General features: G+C 54.0%; 1 protein-coding gene across 7 annotated transcripts in view; it reads left to right on the top strand.

Moving 5' to 3' along the window:
* The window catches only part of Cux1 (cut like homeobox 1), a 256,975-nt gene that overhangs the window by 185,613 nt on the left and 54,856 nt on the right, over positions 1–16,506 (top strand). For 2 of the 7 annotated variants that reach the window (XM_042686505.1, XM_042686504.1), the window contains exons 10-15: positions 414–518; positions 4,251–4,433; positions 10,120–10,178; positions 12,032–12,080; positions 14,383–14,479; positions 15,315–15,986. In XM_042686505.1, the coding sequence (XP_042542439.1) occupies positions 414–518; positions 4,251–4,433; positions 10,120–10,178; positions 12,032–12,080; positions 14,383–14,479; positions 15,315–15,986 (1,165 nt within the window). Of the gene's footprint in view, positions 1–413; positions 519–4,244; positions 4,434–10,119; positions 10,179–12,031; positions 12,081–14,382; positions 14,480–15,314; positions 15,987–16,506 lie in introns of all 7 variants that reach the window. The other 5 variants (XM_042686503.1, XM_042686507.1, XM_042686506.1 and 2 more) reach the window with 5 other exon arrangements.

The following is a 16,506-nucleotide window of genomic DNA, read 5'->3' as shown; positions in this document are numbered from 1 at the left end:
GTGTGCCTTCAATTCCCGCCGTGCCCGTGAGAATCGGTCCCAGGAGTGAGGCTGCAATAAAACCTCCTTGGTCCGTAAGAATCGGAGGAAATTGAATCAGAAGACTCAGTTCCCACTGTATTTATTCAGTCTGGGAAATTCAGTGGGCCGGAGCGCTAGTATCAGCAGGGGATCCCTCACTCCTAGCGTTAAATTACTGTCATAATCGCTCAATTATTTCTTCCTTGTACTGTTTAAAATAAAAATCCATCACATTGTATGTTTTTTTTTTTCCCCGAGCATTTATTAGCTTGAGTGTTTAGGAAAATCAATTACAGTCAGTGAGGCATGAATTGATGAATGTTCTAGTAATAATTGTCACTTGTTAAGCCCAATGTTCTTTTCTTCCCTTCACCCTGTGCCTTGTTCCTCAGAGGGCAGAGGTGGCGCAGAGAGAGGCAGAGACCCTGAGGGAGCAGCTCTCCTCGGCCAACCACTCCCTCCAGCTGGCCTCGCAGATCCAGAAGGCCCCGGATGTGGTGCGTAGCTGGCCCCCCCTCCACCCCGCCATGTGTACCCCCTGCCCGGCACAAATAGCCCCTGCTGGCCTAGCCTGCGGCCCCTGCCTTCCAGGCCCTGTAACCACCACCCCCAACTCCCTCCAACTCCCTGCCAGGCTTGGGAGTCCACAATTGCAGAGGGCCCTCCCAGACGAGCAAGGGGTGACCCTTGCCATGGAGCTTTCCCATCGTCCCATGGGGAGGCAGAGGGCCCACATCCATCTCCGCGGGGAGCAGTCCACAAGGTCATAAAATAGCAGACTGTCCCGTCCCAGAAGTGTGAGGCACGAGGCCCACAAACACCACCCGCAGCCCACGGCTCCTGCCCTACTCCATGGGCTGCTTGGAGCACCGCAGGGACCCACACCCTGGGCCCTGGACCCTGGATCCTAGCCTTTACGCTCACACCCATTGGATCCTAGCCTTTAGGCTCACACCCAGCTCTGTAGTCTCAGGCGGGCATTTGAAGCAAACAGCTTAACTTCTGGAGTCCTTGACTCTATCTATCTGAGACACAGTGACTCATGCCTGTAATCCCAACTACTTAGGAGGCAGAGGCAGGAGGAGACCGCCCTGGGCAAAATCAGGAGACCTTCTCTGGAAAATAAAGCCAAAAGAGCTGGAGGTCTGGCTTGGGTGGCAGAGGTCTTGGGTTCAAACCCTTCATACCGTAATTGGGGCAAGGGGCGTTTTACAAGGATTCAGAGCATTACTGGGAGCCAAGCATATAGAGTGAGACCTGGCACCCGATGAGACCTAAGTCCCCCCTGATTGCCCCCCACCCTCAGCATCCCCACATCCTGCAGGGAGGATGGAGTGGCCGTTCTACACCCCCGGGCTCCATGCCTCTGATGCCACAGGTATCCTTTGATTGAGCAGAGGCTCGTTCGTGGAGGCCTTGCTGTGTCCTGGCTCACAGTGGACATAGGAACAACGAGGAATGCAATGGGGCCTAAGCATTTCCATAGCCAGGCATGGTGGCACAAGCTTGTAATGCCAGCTACTTGGAAGACAGAAGTAGATGATCATGGTCCAAGGCTAGCCCACGCAAACTGACAGCCTATTAGAAAAACAAACAAAAGGTAAAGGTCTGGGGGTGTAGCTCATGTGGTGGCCTGAAACCCTGAGTTTTGACCCAGTAAATTAATAAATCTCATTTGTGATAGTTTTGTCACTATGGCAGCCATTAATCCCTGTGAAACAAGGTGCTGTTACTGCTTTATGTGATGAGGAGAGGCTGCTCCGCGGGGATGACCACCAGTCCCCAGAGCTTGGGCAGACCCCTGACCTAGGTCAGTGAGCCTAGAACAACATCCATGTTAGAACCCATTGTAAGGCTAGACACTAGTTTTCTTTCTTTAAATTAACATTAAATACAGCTGGGCATGGTGGCACACACATGTAATCCCAGCACTCAGCAGGCTAAGTTATGAGGATAATGAGTTCAAGTTCAGCCTGGGATACCATATCGAGACTCTATTCCCAGTCAGATGCCAGTGACTCACGCCTGTGATCCTAGTTACTCAGGAAGTTGCAGTCTGAGGATGGTGGTTCAAAGCCAGCCTGGGAAGGAAAGCCCCTGAGACTCCACGGCTCAAGTGATAGGCACCAGCCTTGAGGGAGAAAGCTAAGGGACAGTGCCCCAGCTCTGAGTTCAAGCCCCAGTATGGGGATCTGGCACCATCCTGGGCCATGGCCGTCCAAATGTTCCAGAAGGAAATGAGTGTTTCCCCAGTGGAGTGCGTCTGCAGCCCAGCTCCTGCTTCAGGGAGCGAAAGGGTGGTGTTTGCTTGGCAGCTCTCAGCCCTCAGCATCTCCTTCCTTGTTCACACAAGGGAGGTGAGATGGAGTTCCGCCCCGGCTCTGCCGCATCAGCAGGAAGGGGGCGGTATCTTCACCCCTGTGCTGAGGCCCATTCCCTCCACAAGTGACCCCAGGGATGGCCCAGCCACCAGCGGTGGCATCTAAGGTCCTTATCAGGACCCCGGGCTCCTAGCCTGAGCGCCTTGGGTACAAGGTGTCCCTGCTCCAGGCCTAGGCCCGGAGCCCACACAGCTCTATGAGAGTGAGGAGCCGCCCCTTCCTTGCCCACTACATCCAGTCCCCTATCCTCCCCTGAAAGGGGTAGGGGACGTAATTCCCCAGGCCTTGCCATCTCCCGGGAGTGCCATGCATGGGGTCTTTCGGGCCACAGAGCAGGCCTCTCCAGCACACTCCTAAGGCTGCAGAAAATCCAATCTCCATCCTTCTAGGCAAGGACATGTTCTGTGAGCCAGAGTTTGTGGCTCTAGCCCCCCAGTCCGGCAGGGAGCCCTTTGACACATGAGCTCGCCCAGTATGGCACAGCCACATCACCCAGCCATTTACACTGCCTGGGGGCCGCCAGCCCCAGGGGCGATGCTGGAAAAACAGAATCACTGAGGTGACGGGGTTTGGTGTGGACCCCCCTCACACCAGAGCCTGTGGGGGCTCTGCACGCTGGGGTGAAGGACAGGCAGAGGACGCGTCTGGTTGGAGACTATCAGTCCTCCTGTGGATAATTTTATAAAAGACAGTAGAAATGTCACTGAAATGTCAAATGGTTCTGGAGTTTTCTCCCACCAACTCTTAACTGCCTGGGCCGTGGCAGCAGCCACGGGGGGGGGGGGAGGGGGGGGAGGCGGGGGGAGGGGAGGTGGAGGATGCCAGGCGGGATGCCTGGAGAGGCAGTGCCTGGTCAGGAAGCCAGCAGGGCCACCTGGGCCCAGGGCTCTGTGCCCATCCGCCAGGGCAGAGGTGTGAGCGGCCCATTTTACAGCACCAGCCCCACCTCCCCTCCACAGCAGATGGCTGGGCAAAGCCATTTTCCTGGGTGCCTGGCTGTCCACAAATGTGACAAGTCTTGTGCATGGAATGGCCCGTAACTTGGGCATAATGTCACCCTTCCTCCCCAGTCCTGGCAAGATCAGGGCGTGAGGCTCTGGGAGTCCCCCGCCCCCAGGTCCGCAGAAGCACATCTGCCCTGCGAGGAGTCCCCCAAATGGTTTCTTCTTTTTTTGTGAGACAAGGTTTCACTACGTAGCTCAGGCTGGCCTGGAACTAGAGATCACCCTACCTCCTTCTCCTGTGTGCTGGAATTATAGGCATGCGCCACCATACCTGACTCTTGCGTTTACTTTTTAAACTTGATAGAAGTACAACATGAGTCTTTGTGAAGCAGATAATTTGACCTTTTCTCCCTTTTAAATGCCCGTCCCTCCATGTTGCATATTTTTTTCAGGGGTTGACAGATTTTTGTTGTGGAGTTTTTTGTTTCTTGTTTTAATAACAACATGCAGTTATCCTAAGAGTTTGAACAAAGGCAGCCTCACAGGCATCTTGTACGCCCTTGAACTCTGTTGTGAAAATGCAGACTGAATCAATTTGCTGAGAAGTATCTCTGCTGCTTCCAGATAAGTTAATCATGAATCTAAAAGACACTGACTCCCAGCAGGGGTAGAAAATCCAGGAGCTTTGAAAACATTCCAGAACTCTGGGCCACCCTTCTCACTCTTCCCCCAGCCGAAGCACGTTTCCCCAAGGTTCTCCGCCTCCTCATCCCCTGCAGATCGCTGCTCGCCCATCCTGGTCATCCCAGCCAGGGCAGGGCACGGAGTCTGGCCCTCCACACCTCCACACAGTGTGGCTCCTGCCTCGGCAGCCTGGTCATTTCTCTCTCCTGCGCAGGAGCAGGCCATAGAGGTGCTGACCCGCTCTAGCCTGGAAGTTGAGTTGGCTGCCAAAGAGCGCGAGATCGCCCAGCTGGTGGACGACGTGCAGAGACTGCAGGCCAGCCTCAGCAAGCTACGCGAGACCTCGGCCAGCCAGATTGCCCAGCTCGAGCAGCAGCTGAGCGCCAAGAACAGCACGCTCAAGGTGAGGCCCAGTGTACCCTGTCTTTCCCCACGCCCCTCTCTTCTCCTCCTTCTTCCCTCCCCCCCACCCCTGCCACAGCAATCAGGGTGGCCACAGGGCCTTGCTGCCCGCGCTGGCATGGATAGCACCCCTGTGTGGGCCACTGGTGCCTATGGCACAGTCGTGTCCCAGGTGTTGGGACACAGGCTGTCTTGTCACTCCCTGCCCACTGCCCAGCTCATGACTGGACGGCTCCGAAGCCTGAGCTCCCTGGGTGCCGCATAGGCACAGGTCGTGGTCAAGTCCAGCTGACTGTCCCTCAGGAAGCTCCAGCATGGCAGCCGGTGTTTGCTTAGGTCCTGACTGAACCCCCAGGCCGAGAATTGCTCCTTTGCCTCTTGGGCCTCTGCCACAGCCCCATGGCCTAGCCCTTTGCTGCCTCGGCACTGAGAGACCCATGCTGTCCCTCCCACCCAGGTGGCCTTGCTGGGCAGCTGGGGCCCCCAGGGCTCTCACATCTCCAACGCAGAGCCTTTCTCACATACCAAATAGTGAGCACACTTTAAGATCTTAGTCTGTAGTCCATTGGATCAAGTGGAATTCAAAGTGCACTTTGGGACCCTAGATTGTGCCATCAGAACCAGGATGCCTCCTGGGAGGGAGGGACCCCGTGTCACTCTGTGCATGTGCCTTCAGTGAAGGGGATTGGATTAGTTGTAAATGGTTAAGGAGGCCAGGAGTAGTGGCACCCACTTGTAGTCCCAGCTGCTGGGGAGGCTGAGGCAGAGGATCTCTGGATCCCAGGTACTGGGGGCTAGCCAAGCACAGTATCTAGACCCTTATTCACAAAGGGAGAAAAGGGGACTGGGGCAGGTTGGGGGGGGGGAGAGAGACAGGCAGGCAGGCAGAGAGAGAAGAAAAGTTTTCTACACAAAGTATATTCTAGAATACAGTTAAACCCATTTCTTCTTACTTTTACTTTTTGAGATAAGGTCTCACTACGTAGCCCCAACTGGCCTTCATCTCTTGATCCTCCTCCCAAGTGCAAGGATTACAGGTGCACTGCCATTCCAGGTTGATATTCTTTGTTGTTTTCCAATGATCTTCTCCACACATGACCATGCATGACCAGGGCTAAACCTGCAGCACCTCTATTTCTGACCAAGGGGTGGGGGGAGGCATAGCTCTCCCCTGCTCATTTCTTCCTTGCCCCTTTAGGGTGCAAGGCATACACTTCCTGAGAAATTCTGCCACCATGGGGGCACTCTGAGGAGCAGCCCCACCCTGGGGCTAGGTCGGTGGGGGGCTGGGCACTACCTTGCTTTATTTCTCCAGTGCTTCTTCCTCTCTGGTCAGCTTGCCCGATGAGTGCCACAACTCATTTTTTATTTCCAGGTTTAATCTAATTTTCTCTGCAGTAGCCATTTCTGACCCTGGCAAAGGCATTATTATTAGATAATTTGCCTTTCTTCCCTTTTTTATGGTTACAGGGCAGAACCCCAGTATACCCCTCATACACCCCATGCCGCCAAGCTCTAGACCTTCCATTTTTCATTATGGAGCAATAGCTTCTAAATCAGTTAAAGGTTTTAATGTTTGCCTTCACAAAAATGAAACGCAGTTTCACAAATTAATGTTCTTTATCCGTATCTTGGGGGAATTGCTTAATACCGTGCAGTTAATGAGACAATCCAGCGATGGTTCTTCCAAAATCACTGCTCCCCATCTTTGTCTGATCTAATAATCAAAACATATCCGCTAGTAACAAGACTGTGCTAATTTTAATTATCTTAACCCCTTGTCGCCAGGAGTAAAGATTTCTCTGAGAGCAAAGACATACACCAAAGGCCTCAGGTTCTCCCCACCACCCACCACCAATGAGCAAACATATCTCCTGCACCCCAAAGGGATATGGCTAATTGAATGAGAGGCCTTTGGGGCCTCAGTCTCTGATCTAGAGGCGGAGGGGCACGGTGACCGGGAGGGTGCTTTATGAATGAGACCTGTCCCCATGGCAACTAGACGCTCCTGAGTCTGCCCTCTCACTGGCTGAATTCCACCAGTGCTGGTGGCTCTGTCTACAGTGGTGGAATGTTGGGGTGGCCTCTGGCCCCGGCACTGGAACCCCCATCTTTTTCCTCACCAATCAGTTTTATGTCTGTCAGTCTCTGTTAACCAGAGTTCCATTCTTTGAACCACAGTTCCCAGCCAGTGTGTCACTGTGTCCCTCCCCTTTATTTATTTGTTGTCGGTCATGGGGGTTGAATTCAGGGCCTGGGCACTGTTCCTGAGCTCTTTCTGCTCAAGGCTAGGGCTCTACCACTTTGAGCCACAGTGCCACTTCTGATTTTCTGGTAATTAATTGCAGATAAGAGTCTCTCAGAATTTCCTGCCCAGTCTGGCTTCAAACGGTGATCCTCAGATCGAAGCCTCTTGAGTCACTGGGATTACAGGTGTGAGCCACCGCGGCCCAGCCCCCTCACTTTTAAATAGACATGGAAACCAGCCTTGGAATGGGGGGCGTCTTCCTGCACATGTCCGCTCTCAGAGGCGAATTCCATGCTCATAATTAATGAAAGCGCTGACGGCCGTGACAGGGCTGCTATTTTTGATAACTATTTCATGGCTTTCTGTTGGAACACTCCAAAATAGAGGCGGCATAATTAGGCAGTCACCTGCAGTATGTTCACCGTGGCGCAGAGGATAATGGTCCCCCAAGGGTGGAGTAGAGATGGGGTTGGCTGGGGCACTGCTGGCCTCCCGCAGGGAGAGGGGACCCTGGGCAGGTGGGCCGTGTGCTTAGCCACCTTCTTCCAGGCTGTGCATGCTTCCCTTCCCTCCCTGCCACCTCCAGGCCCTGGCGGCTCCGCTAAGCCCCCAGGATGGTCTGTGGTCTCCCTCACATGTGGGTACAGGAGAAAGGGGGATATTCCCTCCCAGGGCCCCCTGGCAGCTCAGCCTCCCTCCCGGTCTAATACCCACTGCAACCTGACCAGGTCCCTTTAGCCTGGCTGCCCTCCACCTAGCCTCTGAGGCTCCGTCTGTCCTGGCTTCTGTGGGCCAGGGAAAGAGTTAGCTCTCCATGGTGCCCTCGCTTACCCACCCCAGCCTTGGGGCCTCCCTCCTTGCATTTGCAACACCCCTGCGTGGCATGCACAGCACCCACCGAGTGCCAGAGGGTCTGGGAAGTACAGGGCCTGTTCTCTGTCCTGGCACCCATCGTGCCCAGGCCCTGTCCCCTGGTGCCATGCCCCGCCCATGCTGATGCCACGCCCTGTGGGGCGGGGGAGGGGGTCTTTGTCATTCTGCCCAGGCCCAGAGAGGCAGTGTCACCCCCACCCCTGCCCCAGGGTCGCACCCCAACCTCCCCGCCAGAGCCCGTGGGTCCTCACCTGCCCTGCGGGCTTGGGTACACCAACCCGGCGTGGCCGGCAGCCTGGCACTCAGCCTCAGCACCAAGGCCTCAGCACTGCCTAACTTGAGTATAATGACTGCTGAAGTGAGGGCTGGATCACAGCGTGCCACTCAAGTCTGGACCCAGACCTTGAGACCTTCAGCTAGTCATCAAACGCCTGCCAGGTTCCCCAAGCCACGAGGGGTGCGCGTCCCATGGGATGGCCACGGTGTGGGGAGAGCCACGGCCTCACTGCCATTGGTGAACCCCTCTCGGCGCTGCCCCGCCATTGGAGGAGGGGCCAGCTCTGCTGTCCTGGCAGCCAGCAGCCATCCCTCCAGGAAAAGCCCCTGCATGCATTTGCGCCCAGTCCCCAGGTGCTGCCCTTCATGGGGCCTCGTCCCCGCAAACCCATCAGAAACTAAGGACACGCACCCAACTCCATCCCACGTGTTCCTTCTGTGGCACAGTGCAGCTGCCCCAGCTCCCAGGCCTGCAGAGAGGATCCCTGTCCAGCCCAGGAAACGAGCCAGGAGCAGGGGCCAAGCACAGACCCTCCCCGCCCAGAAGAGATTTGTGCAACATTGTCAGATGCAGCCCAGGAGTGAGTCGGGGAGATAACCCAGCCCCCAGGTTCCACCTTCCCGCTCCACGGCGGGGCTGCAGCTGCTGCTGTCACCCCGGCCTGCAGCCGGCGCAGGGACACGGTTGCACACTGCTCCCACAGCTGGAACTCCGTAACACATGCAGTACGAGGACTGCTCGCTTAAAAACTGCAGCCAGATGTCTTAAATTTAAGCTGGAATAAAGATTTGAAAACAAGCCAGAGAACAGTGGCTCACTCCTGCCATCCTCACTACATACTCACAGGAGGATGAGATCTATCTAGAAGATTGTGGTTTGGGGCTAGTCTGAGCAGGAAAGTACATGAGGCTCCCTCTGCTGCCAGCCAAAAACTCAGCTAGGGGCGTGGCTCTGGTGGTAGAGTGCCAGGGTATTTAGGGTCCCGGCAACACTGTGTGATGCTCTGTTGGAGAGGGTTGTCTGATATTTGGCTATAGGATGCTAAGAGATGCTTTTGTGGGGAAATAAAAACCTATCTCTCCCGTTGGATTATGGCTGAGAAAACGATTATACAAAGTTGGCAAGAAATCTTAAAAGTAAGCGAGGCAGAGTAATTTCCGTCTGTGGAAAACACACATGAACTTGCCAGTGGAGCCAAGGGAAGAGGCTGAGCCAGTAGTGACAGAGTAGCTTTCTCAACATAGGACGGGTTCAGATATAACATAGTCATCCTGGCCAACAGCCGGGCAAACACGGGGGTTTCAAGGTGGCTAGTCAGGCATAGCCAAAAACACACCTAGAACCCCTGCAGGTACTCAGGCGACGGATCTTTTCCTTAAGCCTGGAATCCTGCCCTGGGCCTCAGGGCTCAGCTCCCTGTGGAAGAGGTCAAGGCAGACATCCAAAACCACCTGTGGCTGGCCACAGGTGCCAGCAGCTCTTCCCACGAGGAAGGCCCAACAGGCTGTGGGCAAAGTGCCACACCCACACCCAGCGCGCTTACACACACTTATTCTAGAATATCTTACAGCACTATTGCACTATTTTGTGTGTGTGCCAGTCCTTGGGCTTGAACTCAGGGCCTGGGTGCTATCCCTGAGCTGTTGTGTTCAAGGCTAGCACTCTGCCACTGTGAGCCACAGCAACACTTCCAGCTTTTTTTGGTGATTAATTGGAGATCGGGACTTTCCTTCCCAGACTAGCTTTGAACCATGATCCTCAGATCTCAGCTTCCTGGGTAGCTAAGGTGACAGGGGTGAGCCACCAGCACTTTGGGAGCTTGCTGTCTATCCCCAGGACTGAGGAACCAGGGACCCAATGAGACTCAAGCTGGCTGTCAACCCACTAAGCACGCAGTGGCACAGCCTCCCCAGTCCAGGCCCCAACACCTAGGCCTGGGACCGCAGATGCTCAGTTAGCACATTCTTGGTTGATGGGGCAACTGCACAGCCAAGGACCCGCACCTCTTGTTAGCAGATCCCCCAAAGGCATGGGCCTCCAGCAGCAGACTGTGGCCGCCACACCAGCCTCAGGGCTCTCAGGGCGGGGCTGCTGGGCACATGTGTTCCATGCTCATGCTAGGCAAAGCCCAAGGAGCAAAAGAGAACAAACAGTGGTGTTGCCATGGCTGCTTCCGTGTGTGCAGGGTCCTGCCCCTTGCATGGCTGGCCGCGTGGTCAGACACGCCACCCTTAGGCCTCACCGTGTGCTTTCAGACATGGCCACTAATAAAATTCCTTCTGTTTTCAGCAACTGGAAGAAAAACTCAAGGGCCAGGCTGACTATGAAGAGGTGAAGAAGGAGCTGAAGTGAGTACACAGATGCCTGTGGCCTTCGCAGCTGGGCCGTAAGGACCACCTGCTGATGGGCCAGGGGGCGCCGGGCAGCTGAAACACCCACAGCCTCACCCTGGGTCTGCCCAGACTGTGAAGAATTTGTGTATTTAGTGTATTCTAGCAAGTCAGGGGTGGTGGTGCACGTCCAACCAACACTCAGGACATAGAGACAAGAGGCTCTCAAGTTGAAGGCTAGCCCAGCCACACAGGAAGACTGTTTCAAAAAACCAAGGGCTGGGGGTTAACTTGATGGCAAGTCACTCCCCCAGCACACGAAGACTGGGTTCCGTTCTCAGCATCACAAAAGCAGTAATTATTATTATCAAAGTATTCTGATATGCACAAAGTCAAGAAATATTACCCTTACAGAAAATCATAAAATTGGAGTTCACAGCTGTGTACCAGGCCTATAATTGTAGCTACTTAACAAGCTGAGAGCTGAGATCGAGGTTTGAAGCCAGCCCAGGGAGCAAAGTCTGTGAGACTCTTATCTACAGTTAACCAACAGAAAAGCTGGAAGTGGAGCTGTCGCTCAAGGGATAGAGTGCTAGCCTTGAATTAAAAAAAAAAAAAAAGCCTAAGGAAAGCTTCCAGGAGCAGATCTAGACACCAGTGGTTCATACCTATAATTCTAGCTGTTCGGGAGGCTGAGATCAGGAGGATTGTGATGTGAGGCAGGCATGGCCTCTGGTCTGAGGGGAGTGGGTCGGGACAGGTTGGGATTCCCTACAGTGCTGAGCTGCTCAGGACTGCCAGGTCATTGGTAAGTACATGTTGAATAAACGGAGAGGGGGTGTGCACCTGCCTGTGGGTTCAGTATCTCTTACTGGAACTGTTTGAGATCAGCAGTGTTTTGGTTTAGTTATATTTTTTCCAGATTTTGGAATATTTTGCATGCACTGAAAGAGATACGTTGAGGCTGAGACCTAAGCCTAGATACCACATTCATTTGTTTGTCATGCACTTTATGTGTATAGTGTAACAGTGCTTTTGGCAACTCAAAACGTTTCTGATTTCAGATTGTCACATGGGGCAGTTGGATCTATATAAACCCAGAGACTCTTTCTCTGACATGGTCATCGAGGCCCCAAGCATATAGTTGCAGACTGGAGGCATGGCTCAAGTGGTAGAGCACCATGTGTAAGCAAAACTGAGCAAGAGCACAGAGTCCTGAGTTCAAGTCCCAGTACTGGCACATGCACATGCACACACACAAACCTAGCTGCAAACATCCTGACTCTCAGGAAGACAAGAGAAGCTTGCCCTGATGGCTCCTCATCTCTCCCGTGTGAGAGGTGGTGAGTTCTCACCTGTGGAACTCAGAGGCTGGCAAAGTAGACAGGAAGGCACAGCAGGAAGATGGAGTCTAGCCCAGGTCTTGTCTCAAAGTGCTGAGGGGCATGGGGTTCAGATGGTAGAGTACTTGCCTGACGTGTGCCCCAGTAGTCAGGGGGTCACAGGAGCCAGTTCAGGGGACCTCATGTTCAGGCTGTGGCTCCTTCCAGTCCTGAGCTGCAGGAAAGGCAGCAGCCGGGGATCAGGACTTCCCTGGCTCTGTTTCCTGGGATGGTAGACTCCCCAGCGCAGGCCCCACCCTGCTCCAGCCTGGGAGGACTTGAATGCTGGGCACAAGACCTTTGTTGGCCAGCTGCTCATGTGTGCTAGCTATTCTAGAGACATTGTCACATGAAATTCCTGCCAGGAGGTTGTGGGGTTTGACAGTGCCTCAGCTCTGGAGAGCAAGAAATGAGGTGTCAGTACCTAGCCACACACATGATCGCTCACAAGGTGCTGGCGGAAGATGACTCTCTGCCTTGTCCTTTCAGCATCCTCAAGTCCATGGAGTTCGCCCCATCGGATGGAGCAGGGATGCAGGTACTCCCCCTCGTGCAGCCCCCTCCTCTGCCTTTCCATGACACTTCTCACTTATGGCAAGCAGAAGGCAATGGTCCCAGCCAGGCATAGGGGATCCACCATTAATCCCTTCCCTTGGGAGACTGAGGCGGGATGATCACAAGTTGGAAGCCAGGCCAGGCTACATAGCAAGACCCTGTCTCAAGAAATAATAGCAAGCTGGGCCCTGGTGACTCACAACTGTAATCCTAGTGACTCAGGAGGCTGAGATCTGAGGATCATAGTTCAAAGCCTGGGCAGGAAAGTCCCCAGGAGACTCTTACCTCCAGTGAACCACCAGAAAACCAGAAGTGGCACTATGGCTCAAAGTGGCAGAGCACTAGCCTTGAGCAAAAAGAGCTTAGGGGCAATGCCCAGGCCCCAAAAATGACCAAGGGGGGGGGGAAGCAATAAAAGAAGCAAATAGTCTTTAAGGAATGGGGAGATAAAAAGTGGGGCTGGGGGTACGTTTCAAGTGGTAGCGTCTGCCTTGCAAGCTTGAGGTCCTGAGTTGTCTCTAGAACTGACCTCCCCACCCCCAAAAAATGTTTGCCAAATGGCTATGTTCCCATTAAATTGCAATCTCGCTTTGGCAACTCCTAAGGACATGGGTAAACAATTTCATGGCCAGGAGAGGTGGTTCATACCTATAATCTAGATACTCAAGAGGCTGAGATCTGGAAGATTATGAGTCCAGGTTAATCTGGACCAAAAAAAAAAGTTTGTGAGACCCCCCCCTCCATCTCAACAGAAAAGACTGAGTATGATGGTGGGAAACATAAATAGGATCAGATAATGATCCAGGCTGGTTGAGGCAAAAAAGTGAGACCACCCCTCAAAAATAACCAGAGCAAAAGGACTGAAGGTGTGGCTCAAGTAGCAGAGCACCTGCCTGGCAAGTGCAAGGCTCTGAATGCAAACTCTAGCAGGGAAGAAAAAAAAACCCAGGAGCTGGGGTGTAGCATGTATGTGCTCTGCATGTTCCATGCCCAGAGCCTAAGCACAGCCCTAGAATCTAAACCAAAATCAGCAACTGTTTGTTTCAAGTTGTGTTAAAGATCAGCCAGAAATAGATTGGCATGGGAATCTCAGCTATATACTGCCCGTGCAGACTTGGGAACAGGGCGACAGGGCACCTGGTCACCTGGAGGCCAACTAAAATTTATACCATGGAGCTGGGCATGGTGGTACAGGGTATCTAGTTGAAGGCGGGGGATTTCTTAGGCCCAGAAGTTTTGATCCAGCCTGGACAACAGCAAGGTCCTGTGTTTTCATTTAAAAAAATAAAAACCATGCTGGGTACCACCTATAATCCTAGCTAAGCAGGAGGCTGCGATCTGAGTATTGTGGTCCAAAGCCAGCTCAGGCCAGAAAGTCTATGAGACTTTCATCTCCTGTTAATTACAGAAAAAGCTGGAAGTGAAGCTGTGGCTCAAGTGGTAGAACGTTAGTCTTGAGCAAAAGAGTCTCAGAGTCAGCAACCAGGCTCTGAGTTCAAGCCCTAGGACTGGTACAAAGATAGATAGATAGAGCAAGCCAGGCATTGGTAGCTCACACCTGTAATCCTAGCTACCAGGAAGCTGAGATCTAAGAATGGAGGTTCAAAGACAACCTGGGCAAGGAAATCTATGAGTCTCCTATCTCCAATTAACCACCCAAATGGTAGAAGTAGAGCTGTGGCTCAAGTGTAGTGTGCTAGCCTTGAACAAAGGAGCTAAGGCACCGCATCCAGGCTAGGAGTCCCAGCCCTGGGACTGGCATTAATTATTTTAAAATGATAGAATGGATATTGAGGCTCATGCCTATAATCTCAGCTACTTGAAAGGTAAGAGATCAGAAAGACAGCAGCTTTAGGCCAGCCCATGCAGAAAGTGCACAGGGCCACATCTCAATCACCAAGCCTAGGGTGGTAACCCCAACCTGCTACCCCACTACAGGGCATCTCAGCCAAGGCACAGGCATAAAACCCCACCCAAGAAATAATGATAGCATAAAGTACTAGAGACATGGTGGCTCTAAGAGTGCCTGCCACGCAGACAGAGGCCGTGAATTCAAACCTCACACCACCCAAAAAGCCAAACGAAAATGAAAATGGAAAAAACAAAAAGAAGAAAGCTTAAGAAGAAAGCTTACCTGGGCTGAAACTCAACTGTATTTCTGAGGAGCTTGCCTATTTTCCTTGTGTCCATTAAACACCCCACGGGGACTAGGCCAGCACTGGGTGGGGAGGTGGTGGGCGGGCGGCGGAGGTGAGCCCACTCGAGCCCCACTCTCCCCACTCCAGGATGCCGCGAAGCCCCTGGAGGTGCTGCTGCTGGAGAAGAGCCGCGCCCTGCAGTCAGAGAACGCGGCCCTGCGGATCTCCAACAGCGACCTGAGCGGTAGGTAGCTTCCAGGGGTCGAGGAAGCAGAGGGGAGCTTGAGGCCAGCACGGGCCTGGTAGGCGCGCCGCTGGTGGATGATCTTGAGTGTTGGGCGGGGCCAATCGGAGAGGCCCCCAGGATGTTGGCTTTCGGTCTTTTCCTAGTTGTGCTGCGTGCGGACAGGAGGGGGGGCAGACACACGCGCCATCTCTGTGGGGAGTCTGTCTTCGAGGGGTCGCCGGCACCCCTGGCTCAGGGGCACTTCTCCTTCCTTGGCCAGGTTTTCACTGGGGCCGCGTCCCCCAGTCTTAGCCTTTCTTTGTTGGTGTCACTGATGGCTTCTGGTTTGTCGGCTGGTAAATGCGTCAAGGTGTCTGGTGGTAACGCGTTGTGTGCCGTGCGCGCGCGCCTTGGATCGAGCGGATTCGGTGCAGTTGCGATCGCCTCCCTGCGCGTGGTGAGAGCCACCCGTGGCTCCTCCAAATACCTGCGCGTGCTGCGTGCTGCGTGGCTCCTCGGGCAGGGCCGGACCTGCCGCCCCTCTCCTGTGTGTGTCACCGGCTCCTGTCACTCTAGCAGTGTTGCCCTTGGGCAAGGGCAGTCTCCAGGCTGCAACGTACAAGAAAGGTGCAAACATGAATGCATGTGGCTTGTTTTGGGGGGCCTTGTTTGGCTGACTTAACAAATTCAATTGGAAAAAAAAAAACCAACACACCTCATTGGCCCTTGTCAAATCTGCACTTTTTTGGTGTTTTTCCCTTTTGTGGGGCAAATTTGCATTCTGGTCTTGGTTTTTTTATCCCCCCCCTTTTGAAATCCCCCCATAATGCATTCTGTTTGCCCTTCCTTGTAGGGTCAGCCAGGAGAAAAGGGAAAGACCAGCCTGAGAGTCGGCGCCCGGGACCCATGCCGGCCTCCCCTCCTCCCCAGGTGCCCCGCGGCCCGGGGGACCAGGCTTCCAATACTAATGGTACACACCAGTTCTCACCAGCGGGGTTAAATCAAGACTTTTTCAACTCATCCCTGGCCAGCCCCAGCCTACCCCTGGCTCCTACGGGAAAATATGCACTAAACTCTCTTCTCCAACGGCAGCTCATGCAGACCTTCTACTCCAAGGCCGTACAGGAAGCAGGAAGCACAAGCATAATTTTTTCAACAGGTCCATACAGCACAAACTCCATCTCTTCCCCAAGTTCATTACAACAGAGCCCCGATGTCAATGGCCTGGCGCCGTCGCCCAGCCAATCCGAAAGCGCCGGGAGCGCCTCGGAGGGCGAGGAGATAGACACGGCAGAAATCGCCCGGCAGGTCAAAGACCAGCTCATCAAGCACAACATTGGACAGCGAATCTTTGGACATTACGTCCTGGGACTGTCACAGGGGTCTGTGAGCGAGATTCTGGCCCGGCCCAAGCCGTGGAATAAGCTGACGGTCCGTGGCAAAGAGCCATTCCACAAGATGAAGCAGTTCCTGTCGGACGAGCAGAACATCCTGGCCCTTCGCAGCATCCAAGGCAGACAGAGAGGTGAGAGACGCCCTCGGGCTGGCGCCAGCCTACAAGCTCATCACGAGCTGTGTGTGGGTGTGTGAGTGTGCACGCTTGCGTGTGTACGATCGAGTGGCCGGCATTCCTGCATTACATCAGAGCCGTCCAGGTGTTCCATGTCCAGGGCTCAGTCAGCCAGCACAGGCAGAAACGGTCAGGTGTGTGCGAGCAGCCCCTCTGCTCAGCAGACTCAGTGTCGCCACCTGTGTTGAGTTGCAGGGACTGACAGTCCTGCACATGGCATCCAGGGGGGCCCAGAGGCCTCACGTAGGGAGCCGCCCCAGGGTGTCAGCTCTGAGCCCTGGCTTCTCTCCTCTTCCTCCTTCCCCAGAACACATGACCCACGGCCACCAGGCGTCATCTGTGTCCAGTAGTGATCTTTTTTCTTTTTAAGCAGTATGAGCAATACTTGTCTTCCTCGACGCAGAAAGTTATATTCAGACTGATTCCTACCCCTACCCGCCAGAAAAAGCTACAGAGTCAGGGCATCCTTCCCCTC

The sequence above is a fragment of the Dipodomys spectabilis genome, unplaced genomic scaffold (genome assembly GCF_019054845.1).
Source record: "Dipodomys spectabilis isolate Male_0828 unplaced genomic scaffold, ASM1905484v1 ptg000098l, whole genome shotgun sequence".
Lineage (NCBI taxonomy): Eukaryota > Metazoa > Chordata > Mammalia > Rodentia > Heteromyidae > Dipodomys > Dipodomys spectabilis.
Note: the sequence above shows the minus strand (reverse complement) of the source record. Positions and strands in the feature narration are given on the sequence as shown.